Genomic DNA, 16,948 nt, shown 5'->3' on the forward strand with positions numbered 1-16,948 from the left:
CGGAGTAAGAAACCCAATCTTGATAAATTTCCATCTACAGTAGATCCCCTGAACAAACAAACCACAACGTCATCTACCGATAAATTGTGCCTTTCCCCCAACAGGATTCCCGACAGATCGATGAAATAAGAAATACTTGCGGTAACTATGCAGAAGGCCTTTGCTGTGTACATATGCGGATTGTGTGACCAGATATAAAGGAGTGCAGAATGATTTGATGCCTTGTATAAAACATTGACGGCCGTTTACCTAGTTGCCCTGCTCAATTCTTGTATCTGAAGAATATTTACCTCGGCAGAAGGAATGTTAGGGAGGGTAGATCTAGGGTCTACTTCCATTTTGAGTAGGATCTCCGTGCGTGCCTTAGAAACAGCAGACACACCTTGAGGAGGTGTATTTCGTGTATTTTGCACGTCGGAGAATGAAACTAAGAGAACGGCTGGTCCGGCAGCCTTACATAGATCTAAGACAAGGTCTGCTTACTCTATTTACACTTTTGATTGTCCGATGGAATGATGGATCTGTGCTACTTAAGGTGCTCATTTCTTAGCTGTATTTCTCTCCCTGTATTTACCGGTTTCTACTCTCTTCCGACTCCCGAGGACGTGCCGGGGAACAAAATACAGAGCATCAAAAACAAGAATTGAGCACAGCTAGTGGTAATTTCGACCGATTATTTATGACGAAAATCTTGAAGTTTAGGCGATTTCCTATATGCCAATGCTCATTCAAGAACGCGGAGCAGTTGTATCGCATTTCCCGAAGGTAGGGCCGCCTTCCGCTGGCGCTGCCATCAACTTGAAACAACGGAAGCAAGCACACCTGAGTAACGATCCCACACACCGTTACAAAAATAGAAACTCACCGAAATAGTCTGTATAGTCGTATAAAGAGCAGCGACGGATCCAAAGATCATGAGCGCAACGTCGGCTATCTTCTGACGACGTGAACGTGCGCATGCTTTGTAGTGTAGCATTGCTGGGTACACGTAACATAACGGAACACTACACGTGGTATCCATTCAGTATTCAGCAACAAGGATCCCACGACAACAGAGTCGATGACAGAGAAGTGCCATTTCAACTCACCAAGCAAAGCTCCCGACAAGCGCGACGAACTTATCCAAATCCCTTGCACCAGCCCAACTAATCAGCGCACAACCCATCACAATCACAAACCGTAAAGTATTCTTCTGCCACTTGACCTTCGGGTTCCCTTTCCCACTTCGAGAGAACAAGCCGTTCTCCATGATGCGCACTGCAGGGAACAGCTGTAGCGGTACAGACAACAGGATGGCAAGTGAGTATAGAAACTGCACGGATTGCACGAGTTTGCTTTCTGAGTTCAGGTTCGTGATTACCACGGTTTGTACTTCGTTGCCGAATGCTAAGTAAGCGAGCACGCCCGCTCCACCAAAGAGGACTAAGAGGGGATCTCATTAGCCATGAAGATATGTTAAGAATGATGTTCATAGAACATACCAATCAGGAACAGCATGACACCCGTGAGGACTGCTGTGAACTTGTGTGGTTCACGCATGGAATCAGATATGGGGATAACCTGATATGGTGAGTGAAGAATGAGATGAATGAACGAAGTAAGGAAGTACTCTAGAAGAACGACAGAAACTCACCAATCCCACACCTTCGAACGAGAAGACAGCTGTTCTACTCTCCATCAGTCATGAGCTCTTCACAAAGAATGATTAATCAAACTCACCCAATAAGCAGCGGGAAGCTCTTCGGGTTGAACAACTCCACTTTTGCAATTCCCCTACTGCTAATAACCGCAATCTCACTACCGAAAATATACACCAAACCCAACAAAATAAAGACGTCTGCAACGAGCGCAGTCGAGCTCAACTTCGCGATATTGCGGACAAGAGCAAGCGGGAGGAAGATCACGAGTTGCATCAGGATGAAGTATTGAACAGAGATGAGTCGTGCACATTTCGTGATTGCTAGAACGAAAGCCTGCAGGTTCTCTGAGACGAAGATCGTGTATGCACACACGAAACCGATCTGCGACAGCATAATCGCTGTTAGAATCGCGTAGCGCATCCACGGACCATACAATGCACCGCCGATATCTAATAAACGGATCTATTAATAACTTATCTTAATGAACGTGGTGTGTTATTAATGCGTACCCCCGTAGCTTCCAGGAACGATATCTTTAGTCTTGACAAGAAGTAAGAATGAATATAGCGATATTATTGCAATCGCAGTCATGGTGATGGCAGAAAACAAGATTCCTCCGTTGAAGAAACTAAGATGAAATTTCAGTAAAGTTCGCTATGCGAAAGCCGTTCGACATACGCTTTCCCAAGAAATAATACGCCGGTTCCGACGAAGGACTTCATAAGCTATCGAAGCACATGAGCGAGGCAAACATTCAGGCGAAGCAAAGTAAGGTACCATTAGCACTGCTTGTGTGACGGTTGCGTCGCCACGAGTTTCAAGCCCGATGCTCTTCCTGCGAGCAGAGCGCCTTGCTCTGGAGAGGGAGCGTTGGCTAACTACACGTTGACCCAAAAGGGGTGCGGTCTCAGTAGTCTTGTACAGAGCTGTAAATATAAATACATAAATAAATGAGCAAGCTGCCTCAGTGCACGAGTTGTTCACAAAATCGACAAACCTGAAGGGCCTGCAATTGCTTCTTGCTCTACTCCTAGTAGAACTCCTTCCTCGTCTTCCTCATCTTCTTCAAGATCTTCACCAGCCTATCAGATAATTCAATGTTTATCTCACGCATACTCTCCTTAGATAACTCACGAAATGACCAAAGAGATACAAGAACTCAATGAAATTATTAGAAACCGCAGGCTCTTCTACGCCCCGTTCGTTAGCACGAGTGAGAACGTAATGTCGCCGGAAGCCGCCTGGCGCATGAATATGTTCGAACGCTGGATGAGGTGAATGTATTGGCTCCGGAGCCGGAGCAGTGAATGATGCCGCACGAGGACGACGTGCCTGGCGCTTCTGGTCTGCTTGCCACTTGTAAATCGGATGTCTACAATTCGCACCAGATACATAAGAACGAATCAAGACAGAATATTAAAAAAAATGTAACGCACGTTATATCACCTCCAGGAGCATCATACGGAATCGGGAATGCCTCTAAAGAGTCTTCTCTCTGGATCTCGTTCGATCCAGAGTCTGAAGGGCGCCGACTATGTGCCGAACCCTCGTCGGTGTTCACATCTGCCCCACGGCGGAGGACAAGATGCCGTCTTAATACACGCGCCATCTCCTCGTCTGTCACATCTTCGAGGTTCATTCTGGGGCTTTCACTTGTGCCCATACCCGTTGGCGTACTCGATCCACCCGTCATTGGGGTCCGTGCACGCCAGGAACGTGCCGTGAAGCTTGCAGGAAGACCAGCACCAGCAGGAGCAGGAGAAGCGTCACCTGCTGAACGAGGTGGGATGTTTGCTATTGGCGGAGTAGAAGGAGTGCCTTGTCGAGGAGGGGGACCAAGACGGGCTGTTGGGGTGCCGAAGCGAAAAGCAGGACTTCCCGCCTGGCCATGGTCGTGGGTCGATGACGGGGCGAGATCGTCTTGATTGCGATTAGGACTGGAGATGTCTAGTGGACGGGATGGATTGGTCGACATTGTTCGGGTCTCACTTGCCCATGGAATGGATGCTGTTGCTGCTCTACAGGTAGTCTGACGGATTCTGTCTGAGCAGTATGAATGGAAGGAAGAGTAGGAGCAAAGACAGAGAGGCACACTAAGAATGCGGGGATGCAAGGTCCGGGGCGCCACTAACGCTTCAGCACCGACAGATTCGGAAATTTCTCAGTAACTGATCGGCACGTCTATCCATTCACGGCTCGTCGATTTACTATTTCTACCTTACCATAAATTCAATCTCTGAGTCTGATATAACAAGCAAATCTCTTCTACTTTATTATTCTCCTGTGGGCTCCTTGTGCACCCATCCAAGCATCCTCCGCGCCTTCTCACAACAAATAAAACTCTCATTGCTACTCAGCGTCTTCCCTTCCTTCACAGGCACGTCAGGATAGAACTGTTGACGCAGGTCCTCGCTATCCCACTCTTCAGCACTATCCGGTGCAGCAATGTAGAACGCCTCGTGTCCCTTAAAGCGATCCTCACCAACTGTTAACGCAAGGAGAAATGCGCTAGCAGCAGAGTCATGGTGCAGCCATCCCCACAAGTCTTTACGTCGTCTCTCTGGAGTGTCACGCGTTGCGTACGCTCGGTCTGGGACTGCCCAGTGCATGCGTAGACTTGCAATACGCATTTCGGGATAACGTCGAACGATGCTTTCTGCTTGGATTTCTGCTATTCTACCGTAGTCAATTAGTCAATTAGAACTGCCATCTGAACACTAATTAGCTTGACACGCTTACAATTTTGAAAGGCCATACGGCTCGTCGGGATCGCACGGGATGTCTTCGTCGATCGGGAAGTACTTGGGGTTTGGCCCGTTTTTACTGTAAACGAGTTGAACGACGTTGCATGTTGAAGCTTGGGCGATACGTTTGATCCCGAGCTAGTAGACAAATAAACATTTGACTACATTCCTTCAGTGAGGAGAGCACTGGTTCACCTCAGCCGATGCTCGAAGCATGTTCCATGATATGACTACATTACTAAGACCATCACTCGTGTAAGTATTTGCGCCTTGTACAATGATAAAAAGAGAACACACCTATTATGCGTCTGCACCTTTCCATCACCCGGGTTCGGAAAAGCAGCCAAATGCGCAACAGCATCGCATCCCCTAAGCACTTTAACAACTTCATCATACTCGCGCAAATCAGTCTTGACAAACGAAAACGCTTCGTGTTCCGTAGCCCTCCGAACTGCGACGTCATCAAGGGGAGGGTCTGAGAAGTCAACACCAACTACGGAATGGCCCTCGTTGAGACAGTGAATGACGACGCGCCGACCGACGCGTCCGTTGCAGCCGGTGACAGCTATCTTCATGTTGGCAATGGCTAATGCTTAGAGGCTTGGATGGATGAAGGCAAGATAAAATTTACAGCATCTTATCAGACAGTTGCATAAGTAGATGCGCGCGCCGTGCAGCTCCATGGCGGCACACTTCATCCGGTCATCTGCCATCCAGTCCTGCCTGAGAGTGCCACGGCATAAGGGACACAAATCACGTGCTCTATTTACGCAGTGATCATCACCCGCCTTCGGAGTGGGCGCGCTGCGTACATGACCCTCGCCGTTCTCTCCTAACGACGACCACCTCACAATGTCCCCAGTGTGCTTCGCCAGCTCTAGAGGCGGAATTTATACTTCATTCCTCATTTCAACTCTATTATCTTCGGTGCTGGCCGGTTCCAGTAACTTCCGACAAAACGTTACGGCTTGGACTAGGGAGGACCAATCCTATAGGTTGTCGGTGAGTTGTGATTCATCATTAGCTGAATGTCGCGTGCAACGACTAATGCATGGTTCGTTCGTCAAATAAATAGTCATTAGCAAGTGCACCATCTTTAGGTCCGCCCGTCTTCCTTACTTCCGTTGATTGATCCCTAACTTACGGAACCGATCCTTTTCTTCCATGTCGACCAGTCGATGACCGCGACAAAGACTGTCCACCCTGTTTCAACTGTCTCCTCCCAGCATTTACGTGCGGACAATACGGAAAATGTGATACTTATGACGGACAATGTCATTGTCCTGCAGGGTGGGGTGGCATCGACTGTCTCACGCCGCGTAAGTAGCTCATTTCAACAATCATTCGTAATAATGGCTAAGTTAATGGCGTGTGTTGGTAGAATGCGACTCACTTGCTGATGGAGAACATCGAAGAATGTGGAAGGATGATGAGGAATGTCCATGTAAGGATGGATGGGGCGGTATAAACTGTAACGGTACGCGTCATTTGTATAATTCCTGACATTTCAATGTACCGTACTAAATATCTACGATTAGTCTGTGAGACCGACGCTGCATGCGCAAACTTCCCTCTTCCTGGCGCCAACTCTTCGGTTCCAGGAGGTGAAGGACCTTTGAATATGACATGTTACAAAGGTGGAGATACTGTCTTTACTAGCTATCAGATGTGTGATGTTACCAGTGCGTATTCTTCAACCATGTATCCTGATGGTGCTTGGAAGTCTTAATTTCCTTAAACACTAGATCCGGGAATTATTGCACTGCTTCCTGATCGACCGCCGCAGATCACATTTACCTGCGACAATGCTGAAGACACTTGTCTATTCCAGTTCTGGGTGGACCGGAAGGAATCGTTCTATTGTGGTCTCGATACGTGCAAACAACGAAAGCAGCAAACTTATGATGCAAATGCAACAATAGTAGAGTGTGAGAATATCAGGTGTAGCTGTATTCCTGGTCGGTTCATTTGTGGTGAGAATGGCAGTGTCGGTAAGTGATTATTCTTATGCTCTAGAGGATCTATGTACTTATTTAAGTTTGAACTCGTTTAGACATCACAGATTTCCTCGATACAAAGATCAAAGGCCCGGCAAAGTACTCTTGCAAGACAGATTCAGGCTGCAAGTTTGAGGAACCAGGAATGAACGAACTTATTGACACCATTTTTGGTGATGTTTATATTACACTCGAGTGCGAAAGTGGCGAGTGTCTACACTTTTCACAAGTTCCTGGATACGTTGTGAGCATCTTGCCTATGGATATTAGTATTACCTTTCACTAATATTTCTGATAGGGCATTCCTAAACCTGATAACACGCGTTGGGTAGCACTTAGCGCTTCAGGTGCTATCCTGATCGTGTTTTCGGCATTCCTTCGTACGTACCACGTCTCATTAGTTTCGCAATCATTCTGATATCCGTCTAGTCTTATGGTACGTTGGTCACGATCGCAAGCACCTTGGGGAAATCCGTCTCCCAGAGCACGAGGCATTCAGGCTCATGCACGACCATGTCCCCGCTACTCTTCACTTCTCCGACATCTCTTACAGTCTGGGCTCACGTACAATCCTCTCTGGTATCACCGGCTGTGTGAAACCGGGACAAGTAATGGCAATAATGGGTGCCTCTGGTGCCGGCAAGACGACATTCTTAGACATCCTCGCGCGGAGATCTAAGAAAGGTGACGTTGGCGGCTCGATTCTGGTGAACGGCCGTGAAGTTACAGATAGCGAGTTTAAGCGCTTTGTCGGCTTCGTAGACCAAGAAGACACTCTCATGAGTACACTAACCGTGTACGAGACTGTTCTGTATTCAGCATTGCTACGACTTCCCCGCGACATGAGCTTGCAGGCGAAAAAGTACCGTACGCTGGAAACTATGAACGAACTCGGTATCCTCGGGATTCGCGATATGCGTATAGGCGATTCTAGCCACCGTTCGATATCTGGAGGAGAGAAACGCCGTGTTTCTATCGCTTGTGAACTTGTGACCAGTCCTTCTATTTTGTTCCTAGATGAACCTACGAGTGGTATGTCCGGGGCTTACGAAAAGCTAAAAGCAAATGAAGATTGATTAATTGTCATTGCAGGTTTGGATGCATACAACGCTTTTAATGTTATAGACAGCTTGGTCTCCCTAGCGCGTAATTACAACAGAACGGTTGTCTTCACGATCCATCAACCGCGGAGCAACATCGTCGCATTGTTTGATCAGCTTCTTTTGCTTGCTCAGGGAAGGATGGTTTATTCCGGAGATGTATCAAGGTGCCATGAGTTCCTTGCCGATACTGGTCGTTCATGTCCACCAGGCTTCAATTTAGCCGATTATTTAAGTGCGTGTGGTTTCCAACACGACTATGTCGTAAAATGGGAAAAAATTCTGATATTCGTCCCGCACAGTTGATTTAACTAGCGACGTTAACGTAGAATCACGCTCGCGAGACGAGGCTTCTATTGAGCCGGCCGAAGCGGTTCCGGAACGTCCCTCGAATCTCTCTGATGAAGAGCGCGGTTTCGCCCGATCTGGAAATGGATTGTCCGTGCATTCGCCTTTCTCCAGTGGGGACGACACGGAATCTACGAGGGCAGATGAGGCAGAAGAGACGGAACTGCAGTCTCGCCGCGGATCCGTCACATCCGAGTCTTCGCACTTTGTTAAACGCAAGACTTCACAGCTCCTTGATGCTATCAGGGGTAGGAATGGCAGGGAGGAGAATCCTCTGTCCCCACAAGTTCAATCTCTCGTCGACGCGTATGCCAGAAGTGATATTGCCTCCGGCATCCGAGCCGAGATTGAGTCCATCGCAAACCGCAATCCTAATGAAGAGCTTCCCAATGTTGCTGAGGAAGATCGTTTATTACGGGGTCGACGAGGAGCTAGTTGGCTTACACAGTTCCGCATCTTGAGCGGCCGAGCATTCAAGAATTTATATCGTGATCCAGCTCTCTTAATGGCACACTATTTGTCTTCTATCGTCCTAGCCCGTAAGCTATTTTTTGCTCCTTTAAGTTTGCTTGATGGACTGAGTGCAACTCAATGGACAGTCATTTGTGGCTTCTTCTTCCGCTCTGTCAGGTGAGCATTTCAGGCTTTACTTGGTGTTCGAGACTCTCAAAGAACACGGCTGACTCCCTGTTTCCGTCCCACAGGAATGACATCGGTGGCTTCCAGAACAGATTAGGTGCGGCTCGCGATGTGAAGCTATGCTTCGTTGCGCTCATCGCCGTTTGCATCTTCTACCCCCTTAGGCATATTCTTCTTTTCCTTGTCCCTCTTTGGATTCTCGTGCCTATCTGTTATCGGTCTGTTCGCTAGCGAGCGGCTGCTTTACATGCGTGAAAGGTGCGATCGTCGTTATTATACCGAGTATGTCCGTCCTGAACCCACAAATTTCAAAACGTATTTCACAGAGCAAACGGATACTATTCGTCATTTACGTATTTCGCGTCGAAGGCAAGTCCCGAATTCCGAATTTCATGGATGGAGGAGATCGTAGAGCCTGATTTTCATTATCCCTGTGGACATAGGTTCTTTTTGATATTTTGCCTCTACGGGTGGTGCCGCCACTTGTATTTGGTGCAATCTTGTACCGCGTCGTCGGTCTCGTGCCAGAGGTTTCAACGTTCTGGAAGTTCTTGCTCGTCCTCGTCTTATTCAATCTTGCAACTGCAAGCGCGGTTCTGCTCATCTCTGTTGCGTTCGCGAACACGAGCGTGGCAAGCCTCGTGGGCACTCTTGTGATGCTATTCAAGTGAGAGCATATACTATCTATGTCATCTGGTCTTCTTACACGTTTTCGCTGACATCAACTAACCTTTCAAATTCAAAACCTCACGCGCCTACCTTACCCCCGGGTGTTGTCGTTGATGTCATTTTGATTTCCCAGCCTGCTATTCGCCGGTCTGCTCATTAACCGCGAGTCACTTGGAAAAGCGTCGTGGCTGACTACGATCTCATTCTTCCACGCCGGATTCGAGGCACTGGCGGTAAACGAGCTCCGGTACCTCCAGTTGAAAGAGAACCGGGTAAGCATTTAAAAGCGATGAAAGTTGCTTCTCAAACCGAAACCCTATCTTTGCTACTTCCATGCCTACCTTCTTTCTTTCATTCCCCTTCTCTACATTTCTTTAACCCCCCTGACACTCTTACATCCCGCGTTTCTCCTTGTCCTCCCTTCTCTTCCTCCCTTGTATCCCGTTTCACCTTATTTGGTCTTTGGTCTTGCGTTGTTTACACTCATTTGGGTAATTACTTACTTTTTTGGGTGCTTTCTTTTGTGTATAGTATGGCGTGGAAATTGACCTTCCGGCCGCGACGATTCTGAACATCTTTGGACTTCGTGCACAGGTGCGTTTGTATGATTCAATGTCTTCCCTACCTTCCATTCAAACTTCCTTCATGCCTTACGTCCCTTGACCCCTATCCTGCCTCCCTCTTTCCTCTTCTCCCTTTTCCTTTTCCCCTGCCTCCCTCCCTTTCTCCTTGTGTCTGTCTTTTGAGTTTACTTCCGCCTTATTGAGTTGAGTTGAAAACTGAATTAACTTTTTTACACGCGTTTCCCTCATGCTACGCTGCGTCTCTCTCTCTCTCCATCTTCACATTCTACAATCCGCAGTCGTTCTGGTGGCCGAACGTTGGCCTGTTGGGGATTTTCTTTGGAAGCTTCACGGTACTGACGTGGGTAATATTACACTATTATGTACGTGAGCAGCGGTAGAATCCGGATTCGGGTTTGATTTTATTCTTCCCGTGTTCATGGTTCTCTATGGTGTAATGGTGTAATGGTGTGGTGTGGTGGTATTGTGTGCTGAGCCGTAGTCTGTCTACCAGTCTTTCTGTCTTTGAATGAATGATCTACATAGATTAATATTATGAGGAATACACCTCCTTTCATCTTATAGCACATGCTACTCAGATCCTTCTGTCCCTAATTTCAAGGACTCTTCGTCTGTTAATGCTCTAAATCGTATGTTATGCTATAAAATCTTGCTTTGTGATGACCACCACTCAAGAGGTTGAAGTAAACTTACTCGTCTAAACTGACGTTAATTGTTATTAATACTTATATTTCTGAGGACAAATTTAAAATAAAAAAATAATAAATAGTATTCAGGCAGCTGAACCAGGCAATTATCAAAGTACCGTCTATTAAATATCAGACTGTATATCCTACAACAACAATAAAAAAAGCTATTACTATCAAGAGGGCCTAGCTGGGAGGTTGGTTGCGAAGACTGCACAGAAGAAAAGTGAATATACATGTGAGAGGAGAGAAGAGAGAGGTTTAACGTCGCTACTGTAGCACTATACAGTATAATATAATAAGGGAAAAAGACAATAGTCGAGCGAGAAAGAAGGAAAGAATAAAGGAAAGAAACAGGAGAGGAAAGCCAACGATTGGAACGAGCTGGGATGGACAAATGATGATGACGATGACGAGAACGATGATCAACCGGAATCGGATAGTTTTAAAGAGACTGAAGTACAGTATATGAAAAGCATGTTGATGGGTGGGTGTTAATGAACGATGGACAATGAACGACGAATGAATGATGCACAATGAATGCCAATAATAATGAATGAACGCCTTGAACTCTGACACAATCGAGGGAAAAAAACACAGTTACAATGGGATATTGACGTGAACGAGCTACTGAAACGATTGGTAGGCTACGTAGGGTGGAACAGGTGGGCAAATGGATGATGCTAACTGACACGAACAAAAAACAGAGACAATTGTATAGTGCTACAGAGAGGAGACGTGCAGTCTCATGTGATGATGGGTAGTGCTAAACAGGTTTTGAACACAGGTGACAAGAGTGGATGGAGGACAACAGGCAACAAGAAACAACACACAGGCCAAGCGACTACATGGTGACGATGACTACAACTACGAGCGGACAGACACACAACTACGAGGAGGACCAAGAAAAAGGTAGAGGGTAACATGAGGATGTCCGTCGTCGAGAAACGTTCCAATTATGAAATTGCAACAACGACGGGGACGATATCTGAGTCTGGGAATAAAAGCATGCTGTATGGATATGGATATCAGGAGTCAGGAGGGGGAAGAAACTTTAAACAGAATGGACGAGTATGCGGATGCGTGCGCAAGAGACAAACAATTTCCGAATTGTTTTTAGAATTGTGATGAGGGAAAGTAAGGCAGGGAAGGACGTCATGAATGGGTGAGGTTCAACCTGCCCTCTTCTGTTTCCAAACCATTTTCGTAGCAGAAACAACAGAACAGAACGACTCGAAACTCGTATAAATCGATTAATGCAAGTATTTTTCGTTCAGCCTGTGCACCTCCCGTGCAAGGAAAGGCCAGTTAATACTCCGTGCAAGTTCGCGTCGGAATTTATTCGTATCGCCCTTAGCTCGTTCGCGAGCCAGCTCGACCTCCCAGCCACAAAGATTGTATAGTAGCCTCATGTTAGGCTGGATGAGCACATTCAACCGCCGGGAGCGCACGATGAGGTACGCATCAACAAGGGGGATCTGCAAGTGTTTCATCACATAGGCAATCTAGTAGAATCATCGGAGTAATAAGTATCGGAATGCATTCCAAGCCCGACGGAGATAACTTACAGTAACCGTTGCACTCCGCGAAACGCCCACACGACAATGTACGAGAATCGTTCCACCCTCCTCACGAGCACGTTCCATCCACTCACATACAGGAGCTAGTTGGTGCTGCAGACTATCGATACCATCGTCACAGACACCTTTTATGTCGAGGACCTTGATGCGTCCTTCACGTTCCTCCATCCATAAGGAACCATGTCCTCCCCGTCCTCTACCAGCAACAAGATGATATCCGCCCGAGGAAGCATCTGTTGCGATGTTTGTCGGGGGCACAAGCGCACATTCCCCAACAGAAACGACATGAGTTATGCCCAATGCGTGGAGCATATACGCATTCTGTGCATGTGCCCTGATGGAATAAACAGAAGTCAACAAATGTTTTCACTATAGGAAGGTCACGAAAACATACAAATTGCCAAGGTACAAGAAAGGTAAGACTCGACTCGGGAAGCTGCCATCGAATCGTGGGTCATTGAACCAAGTCTGATGGTCAACATGCGGGGGTAAGAAAGGACTAGTCTGTGCGCGCGGCCGCCTTGGCAAAGGAGACGAGAATTCGCCGTAACCCTGGCTCGGGACAACAATGGGAGGGGCGCTCAACGCCTGTTCATGACCCACCGACGATGGGTAGCTAATAGAATTGCTTGGTGAACGAGCATACGGGTGTGATGCTCCCGTTTCGCGTGCCACGTTCCACGTGCGAGTCCAGTTAAACCGTTCCCCGCGGTTTGGACTTGGCGAAGCCGCATTACTTCGGGATAAGCCAAAGCTTGGTACTGCCGCAGTCAACGCGGCACGCTCTTTCCGCAATTGCGCTTCAACACGCTTGAGTATGATGAGGTCTGATTGGTACACGAAGAATGAGCGTCCCTTGGATACCTGAGATAGACAGAACAGTCAGCATTGAGTGGCCAATTGCAAATTACAGCCACCAAGAACAGAAACGGAGATCGATGAACGTAAAACGTATACACCACAAATATTGTGGAAGCGTTTCACACCAGCACCTTCAAAAGGAACGGAACTCACCTGAAGCTCCAAGTACGCCTCTGGCAGGTCCAACCCGCGGACCTTCATCAACAAAAACAAAGCAAGCACGCTACTCTCCGTATAACCATCCACACTGTAGATTAGTATACGCTTCGGCCGCGAGGGTGAGCCATGATGCGGTGACACCAAACCAGCGAGGAAGTTCAAGAATGGCATTACGTGCCAGTGCGTATACGTCAAACACGGCGGTGAAGCAGGGAATGACAAATGTAAAACTGCAGAGGCGGACGGAGGTGGGCGCGGTGGACACACAGATGGAATTACACCCTCGCTCGAGTGAGACCGATGTCGAGCTGCCCACAATGCGTCTAACGTGGAAAGGTGAGCCTCTGCAGCTCGGATTTGCTCATCCGTAACCAGCGTGGCTGGGTCGCGGCACTCAATGCAGACGTCGTAGCCCTGTGGATTATCCGAGTTGTCGAATGGGTCATCGATCAACCTTTCTTGTCCGGCGAGACTCGACTCCGCGGCTTTCCCTTTCGCACATTCGCCAGTCTCTCGCAACCATTTATAGCGCGCGAGTTCCAACTCATCAGTATGGTACAGCGGGACGCAGTCCTTGACATTCCCCAAATAGACGCAATCATCAATGATCTCCGTTGCTTTCGTGAGCTCTCGCATTTCGTCACGCTCACGCTGCGCGAAGTCGATGGCAGGGAGAATAGCAGCCTCGGGTAGGTGCTCCGCAGTGAAGTCGTTCGCAGTTCCGTCGGGTTTCGTCGGTGCGATGGGTTCAGCCGCAGTCGTGTCCTTCCGGATCACACCATGCAGACGCGAAGCAAAGAAATCTTCCTCATTCGAGGCATCATCACTTGGGTCTGGTAGGCGATTGACCAGCCAAGGCGCTTTCTTAGCAAGGACGTGAAGCGGATCGGTAAGGACGAAGACATTGTACGCAACCAGGTATGCACGCGGGCGCCCACTCTCGCTGCGCTGCGGCTCCCTCGAGTGCGTACGTGTCCCGCAGTCCTCAACCTCCATCGCGTCCTCGCTCCTAGCAGAACCAGGACACACAATCTTAACCGCATCCTTTTCCTCAACAGGAGTCGCCTCTCCATACTGACTCTGCCGAATCCAGACAACCTCCACACCAGCCTCCTCATATTTCCTCTTCCGTTCCGCCGCTTTACGTTCAATTGCAAATTTGAACTTTTCAGCAAGTGCGAATGCCGCACGGGTCGCCGCCGGTGTCGCGCTCACACTATATACGACAATGTCGGAAAGTGTGGCATATATTGGCTATGACGGTACAATTGTAAGCATATATGCTGAAGAAAATTCAGGACACGACCGGATCGAACACATGTGCATGTATGCGCACAGATGAAGTATCCGGCCTTCCTTCCCACGCGGCATTAATCACTCAAGGGGTATTCCCGCATGGATAATTTCGCCAGGACAGGAAAGCATCGTACTAATTGATAAATTGTACTCACCACTTGTATGCCGAAATTCCGCAGGCTTATCCCACTCGGTACTTGCGGAGCCACGAACATGCATTCCCCGGTATGAGGGTCCATCGTCAAAAGATCGTTCGCATGGAAGGAAGACGCGACAGTAAGACGCATGAGCTCTTCTTCTGGATGTGTATTAATTGATCCCTTGGTTTCACGACTTTCTGTAGGGGGAATTGAAGTAGAGTCTGACGAAGTGTCTGCAGAAGCCTTTGGGGTAGCGACCGTTGCTGTACTCATGTCACCTGACGCTTGCGGTGGCACAGCCGATGAAACATCACCGGAATCCGTCTGTAGCTCCAAAATTGGAATACAATCATCTATGGCGACATCTGTTAAAGGGCTCGTGCAGGGCGTTGTCAAGGCTGTCGATTCTGTGTCCACCGGGGACTCAGTAGTTGGGGAGGCTGAGTCGGCATCAGTATCAAGGTCTTTGAGTTGCCCAACACTGGAAGCGGTAGTCGAGTAGCTCGCGCTTGTGCTAAATCCGTAGTGCGAGTGAGCGGAATCGCTAGCAGATGTCGAGACGGATGACGAAGAGTCAGAAGTCGCAATAGAGGAAGAAGTAGACAGGCGGCGGTCGTGCGGTTCATTCTCCAACTCTTCGGAGTCAGGGCTGTGATCCATGAGCGCAGGCGAAGACTCAGATGTGGGGAACCTTATTGTATGCGGGGCATGTGCACCGTGAGCATGCATATTCGTGTGATGTGATGGTGACGAAGAGGTGAAGTACGAAGTGTGGTTGTGCGCGGAATGAATCGCTATCGGAGCGGTTGCAGAGGGCTTGCGGAACGTCTGGGGATGCATGTGGGCATCCTCTGACTGAGCGTCGAGCTGGGACTCGGTCGTAGATGCGTCCTCAGAAGTGACTACGTCAACATGTGCGTCTCCATCGTCTACCTGCATTAGCTCTCCGCGCCCGTCTATCTCAAAGTCATCCTCACTCTCGCCCTGGCAATATTCATCGTCAGAGTCGAATTCGAGGTCCTCGTCAGAGTCGAGGACATCTCCCTCTCGTGCACCTCCGTTCGCCTGGTGCTCGTCTCCCTCACAGGCGACCCACATGAGACCACGGTACTCTGGTACCTTCACAACATGAGGCGTATGCATACGGGAAGGGTATGGGTTCGAAGGATCTACATCACGACGTATGCCGAGATCGAGACCACTGGAGGCAGCGAAGAAAGAGTTCTGTTGGTAGTTGTCGCCCTCAAGGCCATGCAAGAAGGGAAATAAGACGGAGTCGGGAACATCACTGGTGAGGTGAGCAAGATGGATATCCGCGAAGGCATCGGCATCTATAGCGCGGATGGGCTGATGTGGATGTGGACGAGGGAGTAAGACGGGGAGACGCTGAACATTGGGAGCGGGGATCGGTATGGCGGCGGAGGCAGCATTGTCAGAGTCGGTCATGACCTATGTGTAGGTGGCTGTCGTTGTCGTCGTCGTTGTTGATGGCGGAGACGGAGAAAGGCAGAGAGTGTAGAGACTGCGAAGGGACTCAAGGGAGCACTTGCACTCGTTCCACTTACAACTCTCTGGCTGACGGTGTTCAATAGATACACTGCAACTCGTGGGACACACTTTCCATATCAGTCTCAGAAGCCTCTTGCCTTCTGCCTTCTTTAAATTCGCGGGACCCCTGGACACCCCGCTAACATCTACCCGTACTGTACTCCTGATCTAAAATAGATCAGGCGGCGCTCATCCTTTCTTTGTCGCCTCCTTCCTTTGGCAATGCCGTTATGTTTCGGCCACAACAACAACAGTCCTACCCGTCGTCGCCAGCGACAAGGGTGGACACCAGAGGGAGGGAACGGACCCGCTGCCCGATGGATCTTGGAGTGCTTAGGGACCATCATGAGGGGCGGTGCGATAATGGAAAAATGAATGCATTTTAGGCAGTTGATCCAGATCTGCACTCGCAGCGCATACAATCAATGTGTTATACGCAAATATACCCGAGATAAACTATCCCGCGCCCACAGAAGGCACCTGTCGTCGCAGCGACATCCTCTCGCTGACGGAGACGGAGCTCGGGAGATAAGGCGCGACAGATATCACTCTTTATTCCCTTCTACCCAGCGGGTACTCACGAGCCCACCGATTGCATCAGCTTCCTCCCACACTCGCACCCGTTGTGAACAGCCCCTTTGTCCTTTATTGGGTTTCTGGTCAAATTCTAGACACTCAATCTCCGCCAAGACCAACGCCCGAAAACCCGACAAAGTCCGCCCGTTGCGCAATTCTTTCTTCTTGTAGAAGTACATAGAAACATAGAAACATAGAAACACATACACAACTTGTCCTATCTACATCTCTGCGCCCAGAGTACAGCGTCCGCCCCTGTTCACGGAGCTCATCCTCTTTCTGATCGCCATGACCCGTTCATGGAACCCAGGTCTAGACGTTCAATTGCTACACGCTGCCGTGCCTTGCATCCAAGGGGTCCTCGGCTAACACAACATGAGG

At 48.8% G+C, this 16,948-nt stretch overlaps 4 protein-coding genes across 4 annotated transcripts; 1 reads left to right on the forward strand and 3 right to left on the reverse strand.

Moving 5' to 3' along the window:
- Positions 1-363: 363 nt before the first annotated feature.
- On the reverse strand, positions 364-3,642 carry FOMMEDRAFT_138660 (uncharacterized protein). The gene is made up of 12 exons (XM_007263079.1): positions 3,077-3,642; positions 2,775-3,012; positions 2,638-2,722; positions 2,418-2,566; positions 2,319-2,365; positions 2,150-2,268; positions 1,720-2,089; positions 1,634-1,667; positions 1,482-1,560; positions 1,089-1,422; positions 866-1,004; positions 364-797 (listed from the first exon to the last, which is right to left on the reverse strand). Exons 1-12 carry the CDS (start codon positions 3,613-3,615, stop codon positions 729-731), a joined length of 2,202 nt encoding a protein of 733 aa, XP_007263141.1. The 5' UTR covers positions 3,616-3,642; the 3' UTR covers positions 364-728.
- A 215-nt stretch (positions 3,643-3,857) lies between these two features.
- On the reverse strand, positions 3,858-5,171 carry FOMMEDRAFT_138661 (NAD-binding protein). The gene is made up of 4 exons (XM_007263080.1): positions 4,682-5,171; positions 4,580-4,622; positions 4,380-4,522; positions 3,858-4,316 (listed from the first exon to the last, which is right to left on the reverse strand). The coding sequence occupies exons 1-4, from the start codon at positions 4,957-4,959 to the stop codon at positions 3,914-3,916; spliced, it is 867 nt and encodes a 288-aa protein (XP_007263142.1). The 5' UTR covers positions 4,960-5,171; the 3' UTR covers positions 3,858-3,913.
- Positions 5,172-5,236: 65 nt separating this feature from the next.
- FOMMEDRAFT_131681 (uncharacterized protein) lies at positions 5,237-10,101 on the forward strand (the record flags this gene model as incomplete). The annotated part of the gene is made up of 18 exons (XM_007263081.1): positions 5,237-5,327; positions 5,578-5,703; positions 5,766-5,861; positions 5,923-6,066; positions 6,130-6,375; positions 6,438-6,625; positions 6,680-6,761; positions 6,811-7,413; positions 7,474-7,716; positions 7,784-8,368; positions 8,429-8,459; positions 8,534-8,565; positions 8,633-8,726; positions 8,795-8,837; positions 8,912-9,135; positions 9,271-9,409; positions 9,669-9,731; positions 10,000-10,101. The coding sequence occupies 18 exons, from the start codon at positions 5,237-5,239 to the stop codon at positions 10,099-10,101; spliced, it is 3,132 nt and encodes a 1,043-aa protein (XP_007263143.1).
- A 498-nt stretch (positions 10,102-10,599) lies between these two features.
- On the reverse strand, positions 10,600-16,909 carry FOMMEDRAFT_17347 (uncharacterized protein). Its single transcript, XM_007263082.1, has 5 exons — positions 14,647-16,909; positions 13,002-14,579; positions 12,382-12,851; positions 11,976-12,321; positions 10,600-11,912 (listed from the first exon to the last, which is right to left on the reverse strand). The coding sequence occupies exons 2-5, from the start codon at positions 14,001-14,003 to the stop codon at positions 11,661-11,663; spliced, it is 2,070 nt and encodes a 689-aa protein (XP_007263144.1). The 5' UTR covers positions 14,004-14,579; positions 14,647-16,909; the 3' UTR covers positions 10,600-11,660.
- Between the last annotated feature and the right edge of the window lie 39 nt (positions 16,910-16,948).

Source organism: Fomitiporia mediterranea (genome assembly GCF_000271605.1).
Source record: "Fomitiporia mediterranea MF3/22 unplaced genomic scaffold FOMMEscaffold_2, whole genome shotgun sequence".
Taxonomy (NCBI): Eukaryota; Fungi; Basidiomycota; class Agaricomycetes; order Hymenochaetales; family Hymenochaetaceae; genus Fomitiporia; species Fomitiporia mediterranea.